Genomic DNA, 17,412 nt, shown 5'->3' with positions numbered 1-17,412 from the left:
AAAGCCAAAATTTTTGGTAAAAAAAGAAATTCAATGTGGATAATTTATTCTTTTGACACGTAGACAGTTTTGAATAATCATCATTTATCTTGTATTTAATTATTTTGATTTGGTTTGGTTTAAATTTAGCAAGTTATTTCATATATATATATATATATATATATATTTACCGGTCATTTTTACATGCAAGGAAAAACTTTATAAGGTAGAAAAGCTTATCGTTTTTGTAAAATGCAACACAAATAAAATTTCATATGATTTTTTTGCCACAAAATTTCATATTATTTTAGATAGTACATAAAAAAAAAAATTTGTCAATACACAACTATATAATAAATAACGCTCAGTATTAGGGAACAAGATATTTGAATTTGAAATCTTTCCTTCTTAGACAAGGGGTTACTCCATCTAAGTAATGCACTAATAAAGAAAATTAACTATATAACGATATTTTGGTTTCAACAATATTGAGCTGGAGAATGATCTTTTATTTTTTTAGTTATTATGAAAATCTAATAATACTTTATGAGGTGCAAATATTTTAAAAGTTAAAAAAATCATCCAAAATGAAACTTGATTATGTACCAAAAATTAACAAAAAAAGATATTTAATTTAATAACTCAAAATTCAAATTAAACATATATAAGAACTAAAAATAAATTTCAATTCAAAATTATGAAATTTTGTGGCATATCATCCGAAATGAACTTAAAAAACCAAATAAGATCAAACAATCTAATGTTATTGTAAAAATAAATTAATAACTGGAATATCATTTTATATTTATATAAGAAATAGCCTTAATACTGATCAAATTAAAATCCAAACTTTATTGAAATATATAAGAAATAATATAAATAGAGAAAGTAACCAAAGTCAGTGACTTTGTGACAAAAACAATCAAGAGAACAAATGAAAATGAATAGGAGAGATTACAAAAGGAAAAAGAAAAAGAAAAAGCAAATGATACATATAATTTTTGCGAAAGACATAAAATACACCAATTATATTGATAGCATCTATCTTAGGCGTAGTCTCCTTTTACCGTTCTCCTGTTACCGTTAGACTATTACATCACAACCATATCCTCATGACAACCTTTTCATTTTTGTAAGGAAAAAGACTAAGGACCTTGAAAGTCACTAGTTTGTAATGAGCTTGTCTATAACCAACTTCAATTTCTCACCGTAACGGATTGTTATCAATTTTGGTACCAATTTTGACAATTTATTGATCGCGGACATTTTAACACTTATTGAAGCTTCTCTTTCTTTATACAATTCAATCTGGTATGAGTCTATAAGCTTTTGTACCTACCACGAAACTGTTCACAAGTTTCAATAAAGTGGCTAATAGTCTCATTATGATATTTGCATCTTTTGTTTGGTAAACATCTTTCACGATAAATGCGTCAGTCCACCGAATGTATCATGTCAGCTTCATACAAGGCATCAAACAACTGACTAAAAGGAGTATTGATTTCTTCCACTTTATTTTTCACACGACACTCTCGATCCTCATTTAGAGCATTTAGATTCTAGTTGGACAATGGGTTGCCACTGATATTTGGTATTGTTTTTTCACTTATATCAAAATTGATCATCCCATCTTAATCAATTCTTACACTTTACGCTTCAAGGTGGTGTAATTCTTGATGGAATGACTAGCATTTCCAAAATGGTAACCACAGTAGGTAGTAGGATCGTACCACTTAGGATAAGGAGGCTTAAGTGGTTCTAGATGGATAAGAGTAAATGATTCTTGATGAGTTCTTGAAATAACTTGGTAAATGTCATAGGGATCGAGTCAAAAGTGGGCTTTTCTCGGTTATTTTATGGCTCTTGAGAACTACTTACTGAGTTAGTTAGATGGATAAAAGGTCTTATAGAAGGTTGGGTATATATACTGGTAAATGGTCTAAAAGTTGGTTGATAAGTAAATGGGTAAAATAGTTATGGAATTGGTTGATATAGGTAAAATACGATATTATTTATATTGGGGTAATATGTAGGGTAAACTAGTGGTGGTGATAATTTCTTAACTGTTGCTTTTTGAATAGCATAGCTTAAGCTTCACTCTCCTTTACCTTGGGCATTTTCTTAGTAGTGAAAGACTTTCCTCTTTCAAGCTTGCCATTCTTAATGGCATTTTCATTAATTTCCTCTGAGTGCACTATGTCAACGAAATTTTTTATTACATTCCCTATCATCTTTTCATAATAAGAAGATTTTAAAGTGCTCACAAACAATATTGTAGTTTTTTTTTTAGTCAAAGGTGGCTGAACTTAGACAGCTACATCTTTTCACCTTTTGGCATATTTCTTAAATAACTCAATCGTCTTTTTTTTCATACCCTGCAAGGAAAGACGATCAAAAGTTAAATCTATGATGTAATACTGATTGATAAAAGCATGAACTAACTCTTTCCAAGAATGGATGTGGGTTCTATCAAACTGGACATACTATCTCGCAGTAAAACCGATCAAGTTGTCTTAAAATACATGGATTAACAACTTCTCGTTACTGATGTAGGCTACCCTCTTTTGATAGTACATAATGACATGTGATAGGATACTTTGTACCAGTATATTTTTCAAACTCCTAAACTTTGAATTTTTTAAGAATAACATCTGGGACTAAGCAAAATCCAGCAACATCCATGGTACCATAAAAATTGATTCCCTTTAGGGCTTGTAACCTTTCATCGAGCATATTCCTCTTTTAATCAACTTTTGAATCCTCTAAAAACTTTACCATTTTATCTTCAACTTTTCATTCTCTTTAGGATAATTCAAATCAAGGACCTAAATTGGTTTTGATGCTTTCTTTCAAAAGACTAGGTTAACATAACTTTGAAAATGCCCTTGTGTAGTAATAGATTACATCCTTAGATGGGTGTATGGATATACCCTAGGGAAGTTTGTTTGTGGCCCTTGAAAAGATTGACCTTGATAATGGCTAAATCCAAAAAGATACAAAGGGTCATTTACATCTTGCCTGAGACGTTCTAACTGACTTAGAGCTTCTTTTACCACTTTTCTTTTACTTAAATTCTTCAACATTTTGATAATTTTATTTGTTTCCCCTCAACTTTTCTTGTGCTTTTTCAAACTTGTCAAAACGATTGTCATTTTCTTACTTCATTTGTTTGGCTCAAGCTTGGGTGCTATATTGGTGGTGAATTATTTAAGTGGGGTTCTTGGACAGTCAAGCTATCCTTGACCCTTATGTCCCATAATTTTTTATTAGTGAGCTTATTCTTTCTTTCCCTACGCCTTCTTTCCTCTAAAAATTATAAATATGTTCATACACAAATAAACATAACGGGTTGTGAAAAAAAAAAGGTAATAATAATCAAAGAAAAGGTTTATAAGCTTGTAATGTGGCTAAAATAAACAAAGAAAAAAAAAATATTAGGCTTAAAGTAAAGGTATTAAGAAAACATTATCACATGATAGCTTGAAAAAGGCTTAAACGGTTTAAAAAACTGTCTAGATCATCTTTTACATCAAATACAATCTAAAATTTCATCTCAAAAGTTGAGTAGGTGAATTTTAAAACACTTATTCAAAACTTTAAATTTCCTGCAAAATCACATCTTACAATTTTTCACACAAATCATACCATTTTCTTAAAAGAGAATAAAGATGTATGCATAAAAATCATATCAAAAGAAAAACATGCTTAAGAATTCGTTTCAAGTTCCACTATATTCATACTTAAACTCATATCATACTTTAATCATTTTAAGAGAAAATGTGTAATTTTCTACTAAGTGAACATCATAATGGGATTTAATAAGTCAATTTGGTTTGTAAATAAAGATGGGTTGAGAATTCAAAAATTTTTAAAGCTAAAAGTTTTCTTCCCCCCCTCCCCACACTTGAATGGAACATTATATCAAAAGCATAAAGGAAAAAAAAAAGAACTCCCTAAATTTCCTTTTAAGGCCCAATCTCAATTTGGTGTAAGGCATCATTCTTAAAAAAAACTCAAACAAAAACATTAAAAACATAGCTATCTAAGAAAAATAATCAAAAAGCATAATCATTAAGGTAAAACTTAAGTTACCTCTCAAGTAGCACCAGTTATGATCAAGCTTGACCATCCCTAAATCTATAAAGAATCATTTTACCCCTTTGGAGAGCGCTTACCTTGTCTCTTTTTTTGTGATATGACATAAACAAACTTAGTTTAAGGAGGTGGACTAACTCTCCTTGCAAAAATCACATAATTTGAACTTGAATTTCTTAAGGGGTTGACATGGCTAGAGCTAGGGGTTGCTCAGTGTTTTAAAAGGCCAGAAAGCTTATCTATTAGGTTAGACACTTTCTGGTTTTCTTCACTTTGATTGCATTAACACCTTTTTCATCTCTTAGCACCCCATACCCGATATATACAAATTGTAACTTCTTGTTTTTAAATCTTAAGGTTAGGCTAACATTATACACATCTATTAGTCCATTGGCAGTAAATAGAAAAAAGGTCTTTCTAACAATAATGGAACCGCATTATCCTTAATGTCTAAGTCAACAAAATTCATAAGGAAAGCATATTTTTCAACTTTCACTAACATATTCTGCAACATCCTTTGTGGTAACTTAGTAGATTGGTCAATAAATTTAATATTGAACTGGGCTAGCTTTAGCTTTTTACAACCTAACTGCATAAAGATATTCACAGGCATTAAATTTATACTTAAACCAAGATCACAAAAAGCATTAAAAAATTTTAATTTTTTGATTTTGCAAGGTATATTAAAACTTCCTGGATCTTTTGCTTTCTAGACAAGAGTTGTTGAAGTTCAAAGCTATAATTTTCTAAGAATGAGGCGTCTTTTAATTCCTTAAGCAGCTCTTTTTGAATAGGCCTTAGGGCAGGTGGTGTTATGTTAAAACATTACCTCTAATTTTGGCAATCATTCTCGACCTTGGTTGAATTTCCTTTTAAGCCTCTTTTTTTTTTTTTTTTTTCAAGATCTTCATCTTAGAGCTCTTCTTTTTGAATTGCCTTTTCTCTTTAATCATTTTGGGTGGGCTCACCTTGGACTATCTTTTTAGGTTCAAGCTGAATGCTCTTTAGTAGTGCTATTCCTACTTGCAGCAACATTTGCCCTTATTCAAGAGACCCTTTAATATACTCTTCTAGATCATCTTTATAGTCCAAATCTTCATATGTTTTTATATCTTCAAAGGCCTTAAATGCCATAAGATTAAAACCTTTTAAAAGTTCTCTATCAAATATTAAAAGCTCATCATTTTCTAAAATATCCTCTTTTCTCTTGAAATCTACTTCAGGTTGTCTTACAATGTTTTGCAAGTTTTACTATTATGGGTTCATCATTTTCCTCATCAGAATCTTTCATCCTAACATATCTCAAAGAATAAATTGCATTACATCTCTCATTTCCTTGTATTTTTAAATTGGTTTTAGTGTTGCTAAGTAAGATACCTATAAAATGATTTATTATGGGTTGGGCAAGTTGACCTATTTATTTTTCTAAGTTTTTGACTGATGCAACTTGATTTTGGATATTAGCATTGTTGGCTTGCATTAGTTGAGTCAACATATTTTCAAAGGTGGTTTTTTTTTCTGGGGGTGGGCTATTATTTAATGGAATAGGATGTTAGTTGTTGGTGGGTTGGTGGTTGGATTAGTTGCAAGAAAAGTTTGGACGGTTTTGCCATCAAGGATTGTAGGTATTGCTTTAGGGATTATTGTTTGGTTTGGTTGGTTTGTTAAATGTAGTGGATTGATTCTACCCTAAATTGGAAGGGGATTGGTTTCTTAAGGCTTTAATCTTTTTAGTAAGGGCGACTAGTCGAGAGTTAATTGAAATAATAGCATTAACCTCAAATAAACCAGCAAATTTTTTACTAACCTTTCTTTCCATGCTCTACTGATAATTATTAGTACCCGTCTCTTTTAATGAGATCATTTGCTTCCTTAGGAGTCTTGCTTATTTTTACCACTCTAAAAGCAAAATTTAAAGTGGCTCTCATAAGTAGTGTGAAACCATTGTAAAAGATCTAAATCTAAGGCCATTAGGGTAAACCATGGTGTAGGCATTTTCTTAATAGCTCTTTGAATCTTTCCTATCCATCATATAAAGTTTCACCATCAGCTTACAGAAAAATGGTGATTTCATTCCTTATCTTGATAGTCTTTGTTGGTGAAAAAATCTTTGTTAAGAGTTTTTGGACCAAATCATCCCAAGTTATGATTGAATACTAACTCTAATATCAATTGTTAGCTCAAAATATTAAAGAACCAAGATAAAGTGAATTAGTTAATTAAAAATTTTGATAATTTGATTACCAAATTAAACAATGATCATAAATGTATATTTCTAAACAAATAAAGACAATATATATGCATAACAAAATAAATTTAATAATAAAAGAGAAAAGATGAGAATTAAACATAAAAAATTATAAAAGGTTAGTCATTCCCCAAGTCACCTACGTCCTCTCCTTTGCCTCAATTACAAAGGAATTCAATTCACTATATAAATGTTAAATGTTACAATCAGCCTTTCCAAAACTTGATACAATCAACAAATAAAACTTTTAAGGTTATATTTCCTTTCAATTTTACAATCTTAAAGCTAAAAACAAGTGTTTTGCAAACTGAAGAACCTTTCTAAAGTTAAGTGTTTGTTAATTTGAAATACAAATAAAATATATGAATAACAACAAGAGGATTTAGATATAAAATGAAAAGTTATGCTCTTTCACACTTCAATTTGCTCTTTAATACTTAAAGAAAATGAATAATATATTACAATAAATTCTCCTGGTTCTTGATAGCTTATAATTTGGTGGGAAACCTTTTTATATATGTAAAAAGGAGAAAAAACAGTTACCTTCAAATAATGCCTTAAATGTTCTGTAAAAACAAGAAAATATGATCATTTAAGGCTGTTAGGGCAAAACCAATCAATTCATTTTTTAAGGTAATCAATTGGGTTTGGCCTTTCGAGCCAAAATGAATTTCTACGAAAGAAAAATTGATCGACCCCTTTTAGGAAGCGATCAATTCACTTTTGTTGATTTCAAGTCAATAAAGGTTTTGTAAGAAAAACCAATCTATCCATTTTATAATAGATCAATCTATTTTTGCAATTTTCAAACTCAAGACCTTTCTATATAAAAAACCAATCGATCCATTAAATGAATTGATTGTTTTTAAGTTTTAAACAAAAATTTCAATTTCTATACAAAAAAGATCGATCATGTCTACAAGGGAATCGATCACTCTTTCCTAATTTTGTATAAAACTCTTTTAATTAAGAAAGAAGTTTATTTTCATCTCAAGTCATTTTTCATTAAAAAAAGTTACCAGTAAAATTTTCTTTTTGAGTCCAAAACAATTTATCCCAAGTTTTAGCTTTAATATTTTATCATTTCAAAATAAGTAACAATTCAAGTTTAAGAATATAGATTACAAATTTAAATCTACTAGAAATTAGTATTGTATTTAGCCAGAAGTCTGTACTAGTATATTAAAATTTAAAATTATCCCCATTTTAGCAATTACTCTCAAATAAAAAAGGTCTAGATAATTTCAAAGGAAGAAAATAATCTTCCTATTGAAAACAAGTCACGCCAAACAAACCATAATGGCAATAAAATACGCGACTAGAATCATGTGAAGGAAGGATTGTGTAATAAATCCCCGTGCATTTCTAATTTGTCGATATCTCTATTATTTATATATACAAAGGTGACCAAGTATGTGTTAAATAAATAGGTTAAGTGCCTTATTTAGCAAAAATAACATTTTTAAACTTTTACTTAATTAAACTTTTTAATTAAGCTTTTTAGGAAAAACAACTTCATAACACTAAATTCTATTTTAATTCATAATGTTACTATATTTTGTATGACCTATTAAACTTTCAACATGTTAGCAATAAATATAAAATAATTTTTTTATAAACTTTTTTATTTGTAGATAATAAGCAACATATAATAATATATCATAACTATCCAAATATTAAAAAATTCAAGATGATTTGACAAACCTTTTAGTATATTAGATTTACACAACCACTTTTTTAATCCCTAAGTGAGACATCAAAGCCAAAAAAGGTTTTTTTCGGTAAAATAAAATTAAAAAAAAAACAAAGTTTTTGTGCCATAGCCATGGACACATCATATCCGCAACCTAAAGTTCAAATCTCCACGTCATGTTTACCATCTTCATCTATGATTTGCCCATCATAGTTCCTATTTTCTCCAGTTTGCTTACACCAATTACATGTAAGAGTGAAAATTGCTTGTCTTAAATATTGCGTACACAAATATACAAATGGTGAAAACCTGAAACTACAGGGTTCTTTTGACTTTGTTCTCCTCACAACCTCATGAGGTTCAACATTATCTTAGACCCCTAGATTACTTCAACAAAGATATTACTTTAATGCCAAGCTGCTCAAATAAGCTAAAAAAACCCTTATAAAATCACACCTCTCCTTAATGTCCAAAGACATGATGAGTATCATATAAGCAGCAACCAGTCATAGTAAAAGGCCTTATGCAATATGTTGAGAGAACTATCAATTAGAAAGCATTCTTGTGCTGTCATGTACCCCATTTTCTAGCGATAGCATAATAGATTCATGGCCTTTATCTGTATTAGCTTGAAACCAAACATATCACCATTTAGAATGTCACCATTATAACCAATTAACCATCTCTCCATCTCTCCAAACTTATAAATCACAGGCAATAACAATGAAATGGAAAAGCTAATTAACCAACAAGTGAAGAAGCCCAACCTAAATATAAAATTAACCACAACAAACCTCAAAGTTACTAGGAAAGATAACAGCAATTAACAAGCTCCCAACCTATAAATATGGGACAAAAACAACAAGCAACAAATGACGTAACAACTAGAGCAACAAACCACTCGGGTTCTAATACTTGTTAAGCATTAAACTCAATAAAACCAATTGAAGATAAGGCCTAAACAAAAATCTTAAAGTTAACCAATCCAGGATAAAACCACTTAAAAAACTCAACTGGAACATTTGAAGATGTACTGACCCATAAAGAGAAGTATCAGCACTTTGAAACATGTTTAAATTGCTAAAAATACGTTAGTCAATATCCTTAAAATGAAATGTATCCAAGTAAAAATCCCTGGAAGATAAAGCTTTGGTGGTTTCATAAACAACAAGCGATTATGGTATTGTGTGTGTGTGTGTGTGTAAGAGATGAACAGATTCAATTGCAGCTTACATAACCACTTGAGAAGTTAGGAGTTTTACCAGAGGACAGTCACTGGAACCCAGATATAGGTCAGATTTCCTTAAGGGGTTTCCTTTTATATATATAGTATCAGTTTATTCATGTCAGCTTTGTCACTTCTTTCCATTTCTCTCATTCCAAACAGAAAATCAGATATACTATTTGGAATTGAAATGAGTATACTCACTGCAAGATATTTTTCCCTAAAGCAACTAGTAACCAACAAAGCATTCAGCACCAGTAATTGTAAGCTTTATTGAGGGTTAATTCAGGTAATCATGATTCATGACCAAGCTCAACACAACCTCTCCTAGCTGGCAACATATAATAGATAAACTACCACCTAACGAATTACATTGGATTTGCCAAGTATTATATTGAAGGCAGAATTGACACTAAAACCAGTAAAGTCCACTTTTAAAAATTGCCAAAAAAAATTTGCAGATATAAATTCAAACTACACAAATCACATAATTTAATTGATTGTAGAAATTACCTTGAAAAAGAAAGTTAGAGAAAATTACAAGGCGAAGCCCTTCAAGTAGTCAGGATCACGCTTGGCTTTCTCCTGAAATTTTTTAAACCATCTATCCAGAATGTCCATAGGCACCACCAACTTAGACCCATCAACCCCACAGAACGACTGCATAAAATTGAACAAGTTCTCCCCAACCTTCAACGCCAGCCGTTCGATCTTCTTCTCAGCAGCCACATCCATGGACGGCAGCGCAGCTAGATCCTCCACCGACACACCGATCTTGGCGGAGGGCATGGCAGAATCAGGAGCGGTCAACAGCATATGGCCACCGGGCTCTGGCCACAGCAGGGAAAGCACAGCTGAGGGGCGTTGAAGAGTGACGGCGCCGCAGAAAACGAAGGGAGAGCCAGGGGACTGGACGTAGACAGCTAAAGCCTTGTCAGGAGGCAAGGTGAAGTTGTTCAAAAGGAAGATGCACATGTCACCAATTTGATGGTAGGCCTCACCAACGAAAGTGTTCATGTCGAGGACCCAATGGAAGGTGTCAATTTGGGTGAAGCTGGAGATGTCCATTGGGAAGCTTCGATTGGGGAATACCACTCCGAACATTCTTCTTCCTTTTGCCTCTTGCTTTGCTTAACCTTTATGTTTATGATTGTGGTTTGCCAAAGAGACGGAGGGTTTAGGTTTAAGTTTAAGTTTCAGAGAAGTGTAGCAGAGGGAATACAAGGGAGAGTTCGACAAGTGAGAAAAAGTCTGTAAGTGTCTAGAAGAGGTGAGAATATGCAAAATGGATTTGCTTCTTTCATTGCTGGAGATGCAAATATTCTTGTAGTCATGCCCTATTCTGCACTCAAAACTGAAAAAAAAGTAGTAAAATACTACAAAAGAGACCCAGTAGGTGACGGTGGGCATGGTGAACGGCGATGGGCCGAATACTATTTACTAGGCTTCGGCCCAACAACATTCTGGACTACCAGAAGCACGATCAATTTTATTGTTTGGACCCCCAAAAACTCGCAATTAGGCTAGTCTAATCATTGTTAGCTCGTTTTAAGTTTTTGAGTAAATTGGTGAACCACCGGGGAATTGAATGCTTTTTAATTTTTTTCAAAATATTAGTTTTCTCATTTTGGAAAATGAGTTAAAGGACGTTGAGTTCACAGATTTTTAAATTTTGAAAGGAAAAGTAATTTTTGGACAAGGCAATATTAAAAGAAAATATGTGATTCTTACATTTTGTTAATTTAAAAAATATAAAATTTTTATATTTGGTTTAGAATAATGTAAGATTATCTAATAAAATTTTTTATTATGTTATCTTTAATTATACATAAATAACACATCACATTCATAAAATATGACATGAATAACACATTGTCTTCATTGAAACTAAAAAATTTTGAAAAATAATTTTTTTCATATTTTCAACTAAGTTTGCCTTTATTTATCTTAAAGCGTTATCTTTATTAAATTTTGAAATATATATATATTTTTTATATTTTCAACAAAGATCATGTTTTTTTTTAACCTTAAAAACATTGTTTTTTTGAATTCTAAACAATAAATTTTTAATGTTTTTAACAAAAATAACTCTTTTATCTTAGAAACATTGTATTTGTTGAATCCTAAAAGATAATTTTTTTTTTCTTACTTTCAATAAAGATTATGTTTTTATCTTAAAAATATTGTCTTTGTTGAATTTGACAAAAAATTTTAATTTTCAACAAAGACTGCATTTTATTTTTAAAATGTCATTTTTGTTGAATTTTGAAAAATGAATTTTTTTTATATTTTCAACAAAAATCACGTTTTTAATCCTAAAATTATCGTCATTGTTGAAACTATAAAAAACAAAATATAAAATTATTGTGTTTTGATGGTGGATAATGTTATCTATGTAGTCTTAAAATGCGATTAAATGAGGTTAAATAAGGAAAGATTTTTAACTTTCATCTAGAATCTAAAAAAACCTCAAAAAGAGGAGAGTTTTTGATTCTTTCATACTTTCTCCCTTCTTGATACTATTGGAGATCTTTAAAAAAAATTAGGAATAACATTCCATAAACCAAATTAAGGAATGAAATTATGAAAAGTAAGATTTTGGTCAAAAATCTTACTTTCCTCAACTAAATGCTTCCTTACTAATTTTTTTCTTAAAATTTTGTTTTAAAAATATTAAATATTTAAAACATGCTTTTTACATGCATAAGGTTTTGACTTAGTAGTAGATATATGTATCTTTTTTCCAAACTATGTTTAATAAGGCTAATGCTACAAATAACTAGTAAATACTTTATTTTAGTTATTAATATTTTATTTTTTAAAATTTCTCTAAAGTTGTTGAAATTGAGGATAAGTCTGAACAGATGATAAAGTTGTTTTAGTAAAAGTTTTTTTACGAAATAGCTATTCCTAGGACAATTTTTTCATAAAACAATTATCAAGGAACAACTTTTTCACTAAACAACACCTTCATAGAATAATTGTTCTCGAAATAACTTTCTTAAGGAATAACACCAATACCTTTATCAAAAATTCTTTCACCAAAAGCTGTTTCACTAAGAGTTATCATACAAAAGATGCTGCACCGAAAGAAAAAGTCAAAATAACCTTGAATATGGCAAGGTTCTTGGGTTATTTTCTTTATTGGGGTGCTCCAAAGAGTTTGGTTTAATGGATCAAATATAAAGATAGTTAATATGTCTCCTCTTAACTTTTTTCTTAGGTACGAGTATTTTTTTTTTTTTAAAAATAAGTAGTGAACTTATATATTCACTATACCTATCATCAAAAGCTAATTAAACTTCTATTGGATAAAGTATTAACACCTTTTATAACTATCAATTTCATCATTATTCTCATTCAATACAAAAGACATATAACTCATATTATTGAAACTTATAAATAGGAGTTTCCATAATTCATGGGGACTTTTTAGATTTTAGTAGATTTCTTACAACTTTCTCTCAAACTCTCTCAGTAATTCTCTCTTCCTGAGTTTCTTTCTAAACCCTATTCTTTCCTCTACCTAACCTTATTTCATTATCCACCACCACCTATTATTGTACCTAACACTTTAAGGTCTACTCCATCATTCCTTTCCATTGTCTCGAATGACTTCATGATTTTATAGCTATTTACTTATTATTTAAGAGTTAAAATTTTAAAAATGTTCATGAATTTTGCTTAATAATGATCTAAATTTGTGATTTTCAAATTTGCATGAAGAAACACTTCACTTTGCAAGTAAAAGCTAAAATCCATGCATATTATGCAAAGGTAGCCCAACATAAGGTCGAACCAAGAAGTCTATGAGATCCAAAGTCATATTCAGCCAAAAGCTAGAAATAGAATGCAAGATTAATTCCTATAAATTCAAAAGAATTCCAAAATAAGTGAAAAATCAAAGAAATATGGTCTTTAAATTATAGATTAGCTAAATCTCCCATATATGGTTTTTAAATTGGCCGAATGTCCCTTTTGAATTTCAAATCATGTTGACTTGAGCAAGAATGGCATAAATGGGTTAAATGTAAAAGCTATATTCAGCTCGACAAGATCAATTTCATTCATAAAGATTCCTCAATTAGTGGGATGTTAATTGAATTCAAGATCACCTTCTAAAGTTAAGAGTGTCTAAGTTCATTCCCCTTGGTTGAACCTTGTACTATAAATAGGCCATACATTTCATTTGTAAATCATCATTTCTTTCATTCTTTTCTATTCAATTTATGTTTTTTCTAGTTTTTAAGTTCTTTTCTTTTCATTTACATTTGGCTAGGTTAACAGACTAGCCTAAATCTTTTTTAATTCCTTTGTAATTCTTGGTTAGAGTGACAAACTAACCATAGTTTTATTTTCTGCAGCTCTTTCTTAATACAAGTTTTCTTTCTATTTTCATTCTAAGATTTGTTTCTCTATTTACATGCACACTTTTTCTTTTCTTAACAAATCTTGGTTTTATGCTTTCTTTACAATTGGCAATATTTAATTCTTTTATAAGCTTTCTATTTTTTTTTATTTTCTTGCATAATCATTTTGCCTTTAGAGTTGCTAAGTGATAATTAGTTAGCTTAGTATTCGATTATCACATTTTCAATGCTTTAATTAACTTTTTGATCTATTTAAATATAAAGTTGGAAAGAATCTCTTTTGGTATTTTCCCTTGCACCCCAACATAATCCTCGAGGGAATGATAACTCTACTCATATTTTATTATTTAGATGTGACCTGTGTACTTGTAGCCTCACAAAAAAAGCAATCAAGTTTTTAGCATCCTTGCTAAGGATTATATTAGTACTAGAATGCCAATATCAATAACACTTCTTTCTACTTTGTAATTTAGACTTTTTATTTTTGTGTTCTAATGTGTTCTTTCTTTTTCTTCCTTTATGTCTAATTTCTATTGTAGTAAGGCCAAAACCTTTAGGGACTATGCTAAGTCATCTTTTGAGTATTTCCATATTCAATCGCCATTTTAAAATCCTAAACTGAGAAATACTATTGAAAGGTATGACTTCGATTCTTTTACAACTAGCTTCTTTAGCTGAAAAATAAATGCTTTTGAAGGAAATCATAATCCTAATCATGTCCAATTAGTTCAAAGCCCTTTTGATAATTGTTATGTCTTTAGTGGGAGATACTATAGTGATAGGCGTCAAGATAACCAATTTAACTTTTACTTACTCACTACACTCAAGAATAGGGAAGCAATAAAAAGCCATCATCTATATATACCTCACCTTATCCTTTAAACCCTCAAATTCAACAATACGTTTCTTCTCCATATGACCTACTTTCTCAATACCATTAATCATCACAATACTTTCCTTCATGAGCCACCATTCTTTCCTCAAGAAATGAAACTTTCCATTAATAAAGCTTTTACAGAATTTATCCAAAATCAAGCCAACTTTCTCAAAACCCAAATTGCTACTTTATAAAACCTTAATAATAAATCCAAGTTGGTTGGAAAAAGTGAAGTGCACATTAAAGGACGATTAAAAGAAAAAAAAAGTGGTGTATGTTGTTGATGAAAATGATGAAGATTTAATGGAAGAATCAGCAGTGGTGAACCTATCTAGTTTTGTAAAAGTACCTGAAAAATATATTAAAAAGAAAGATGAAAGCAAATAAGAGTTTGAAGAGAAAGGCAACTTAAAAGAGATAGAGAAGAATTTTGAAATAGAATAGGAACCATAAGAAGAATTTGAAAAAAAATGTGGAAAAAGAAACTAAGATGGAAGATGAAAAGTTGTTATAAGTTTGAAAGCACTTTTGAAGAGCTTAGATCCAATTGAAGAGATAGATTTTAAAGATTAACTGATTTTTGGATTTAAACATCAAGTGAGGTATAGTATTAGTCCTACTTCAATAACTAGTGAAAGTATATATCCAAGGAATGTTTAATGAGTATAAGGTACACTTAGAGAATTTATCTCTTTCAACCTGTACTATTTTGGTTAAAACTATAAGAAAAACCAACAATACGATGCTTAGCCAACAAGAAATAAATCATTTCACTAGAAAGAATACTTCTACAATAAATGCAATTCAAGGAGGAGTAAGAAAAAAAAAAGACCTCTTCATTCTAATATCATCCTAGAAGAGATAATCAAAGAAGAAGACAATATGATGATACTGACTTTTTACCATTCCCATTTCAATTGACAAAGTGAAACACTACTTCAAGAATTAGTTAAGGATGAAAATGTAAATCTACCCTATGTTTCACGACCACCAACAACATAAGAAAAGTCTAATCTAAGGTATTTTGACTATCACTGAATGGTTGGTTATCCACTTATTAAATGTAAAAATCTTTATAAAATATTCAATCAAAGATTGCAAGTAAGAGAAGTGTTGATTGGAAATAATGAAATTTAAAATTATCCACTTGTAACTCATCAAAGTGCCTGAGTTAATGTGAATGTAATCATTCATGCTAACTATAATGATATTTCTCCTTTAACCACTCAATCTGAAAACTTGTAAATAGCAAATATGGTTACTTTTTCCATTATAGATTCACTTATGAAAACTCTAAGTTTCATGCATTTTCTTGATCAACTTGGGTTTACGAAAGAATCAAGAAAAGATGCAACTCTTGCACTAGTAAAGATAGCATGATAATAATATAGAGAATGTAATATTGTAAGAGGATCTATGGGGAAAATGGTAAGTGAATATAAGAATGCTATAATATTTACAAAGGCATATATGTATACTCAACATCCTTATTATAGTAAGCCTTTTTATGTAATGAGTACCATTAATAGATATCCTATCATAAGAATATTCATTGATGATAAATCTTTTGTGAACTTTATGCCTTTGTCCACTTTAAAGGTAGTAAATATTGACTTGAAAATTTTACATCACCCTATGACTATCATTTCTTTTGATAATAAAGAGATTTTGGCATTGGGCAAGTGATAGTGAATTTCAAGATAGGACCAAATCAAGATCAAACTTATTTCCATATGATTGATGATAATGTGACTTATCATGTTTTCATAGGAAGAAACTTTTTGCACACCCACAACATTATCCCATCCATACATCATTAATATATTAAAGGTCATTGAAAAGAAAAGAAAATTTTCATTCTAGCTACTAAGGCATCATTTGATCAAAATGAAGTGAATTATACTAAGGCATCTTACTTTGAAAATCTAACAAAAGATAGAGAAAAAGCTATTACTAAACTTATAGGTGTTCCACTTTTGAAATGGAAAGAGTTCTTAGGTAAGAAAGGTGATAATGGTGAAAAAAAAATGAATTAAAGTTGAAGTGGAAAAAGAAAACATGAAAATGCTTTTGGAAATGAAATAAAAGTAGAAAGAAAAATTATTGAGATGAGTTTTTACACTCATGAAAATGGTAAAATTGTCTATTATTTATGATGAAAAGTAGATAAAAGGAAATATGTATCAATATACAGAGTTAAAGCAATGAAATTTTAAAATTTTAATTCTCTTAAACCAAAATCAACCAACATGATCATACAAATAGACAAAAAATAGTTACATGGGTTTCGACTATGGTGTGTAACTTGTGTGCTAAAATTGCTTTACTTCAAGTTGGTGATCTTCCAATTTGTTTCGCAAGCCACAAAGCTACCCAAACGTGTAGTCTCTAATGGTAATGCACATGAACTTTTGTGAAAAAACTTTTTTTAAGGTAGGAAAAAACACAAACCACATTTTAGCTAGTGAATGTATATAAAGCCTCTTGTTTTTCTTTCAAGTTTTTACTTGGAATCACTCTTAGTTTATTTTGCATCAAATATGCCTTGTGTTTTACAAAAAAGGTGGTGGCTTAATTTTCTTTTTATACAGGGACATTTGGCCACATTAGTTTAATTCAAGACAAGTATATTTTCATAAATATCCCATGCTTGATTGAATGTACTAAACAAAGAAAGTCTATTTCTCTTAACTTTTTTCCTTTATCTTTTAGTCATACCAAAACCAAACTAAGCCAAACTTAATTTATCCCAATTTTAATGTTTCATAATTATCTTATTGTGTGTGACTCATTAGGTTTTTTACCATGTTGGCAATAAAGATAAGTATTGTGAGCCTTTTCATTTGGCTATGGATGAATCAAACCTTTTGGCTTCATCACTAATTCTCTAATTAACCAATCTTATGTTTATAGGTCATAATCAAT

General features: G+C 30.0%; 1 protein-coding gene and 1 non-coding gene across 4 annotated transcripts; one reads left to right on the top strand and one right to left on the bottom strand.

Annotated features, from left to right (window-relative positions):
* Positions 1 to 811: 811 nt before the first annotated feature.
* On the bottom strand, positions 812 to 10,567 carry LOC111299707 (protein OPI10 homolog). 3 transcript variants are annotated; one of them, XM_089747683.1, is made up of 2 exons: positions 9,754 to 10,567; positions 812 to 2,354 (listed from the first exon to the last, which is right to left on the bottom strand). In XM_089747683.1, exon 1 carries the CDS (start codon positions 10,342 to 10,344, stop codon positions 9,778 to 9,780), a length of 567 nt encoding a protein of 188 aa, XP_089603809.1. In that variant the 5' UTR covers positions 10,345 to 10,567; the 3' UTR covers positions 812 to 2,354; positions 9,754 to 9,777. The 3 variants fall into 3 exon arrangements, with proteins under 3 accessions (XP_089603809.1, XP_089603810.1, XP_089603808.1); XM_089747684.1 differs by lacking the exon at positions 812 to 2,354 and adding an exon at positions 8,178 to 8,643; XM_089747682.1 differs by lacking the exon at positions 812 to 2,354 and adding an exon at positions 8,178 to 8,634.
* Positions 6,052 to 6,158, top strand: LOC149513757 (small nucleolar RNA R71). Its single transcript, XR_016330172.1, has one exon. It is a non-coding gene; the product is annotated as a small nucleolar RNA R71 (small nucleolar RNA).
* Positions 10,568 to 17,412: the final 6,845 nt, after the last annotated feature.

The sequence above is a fragment of the Durio zibethinus genome, chromosome 18, assembly GCF_047325235.1.
Source record: "Durio zibethinus cultivar Kanyao isolate XHJ-2024 chromosome 18, ASM4732523v1, whole genome shotgun sequence".
Taxonomy (NCBI): Eukaryota; Viridiplantae; Streptophyta; class Magnoliopsida; order Malvales; family Malvaceae; genus Durio; species Durio zibethinus.
This window is presented reverse-complemented; position numbering and strand designations above follow the sequence as displayed.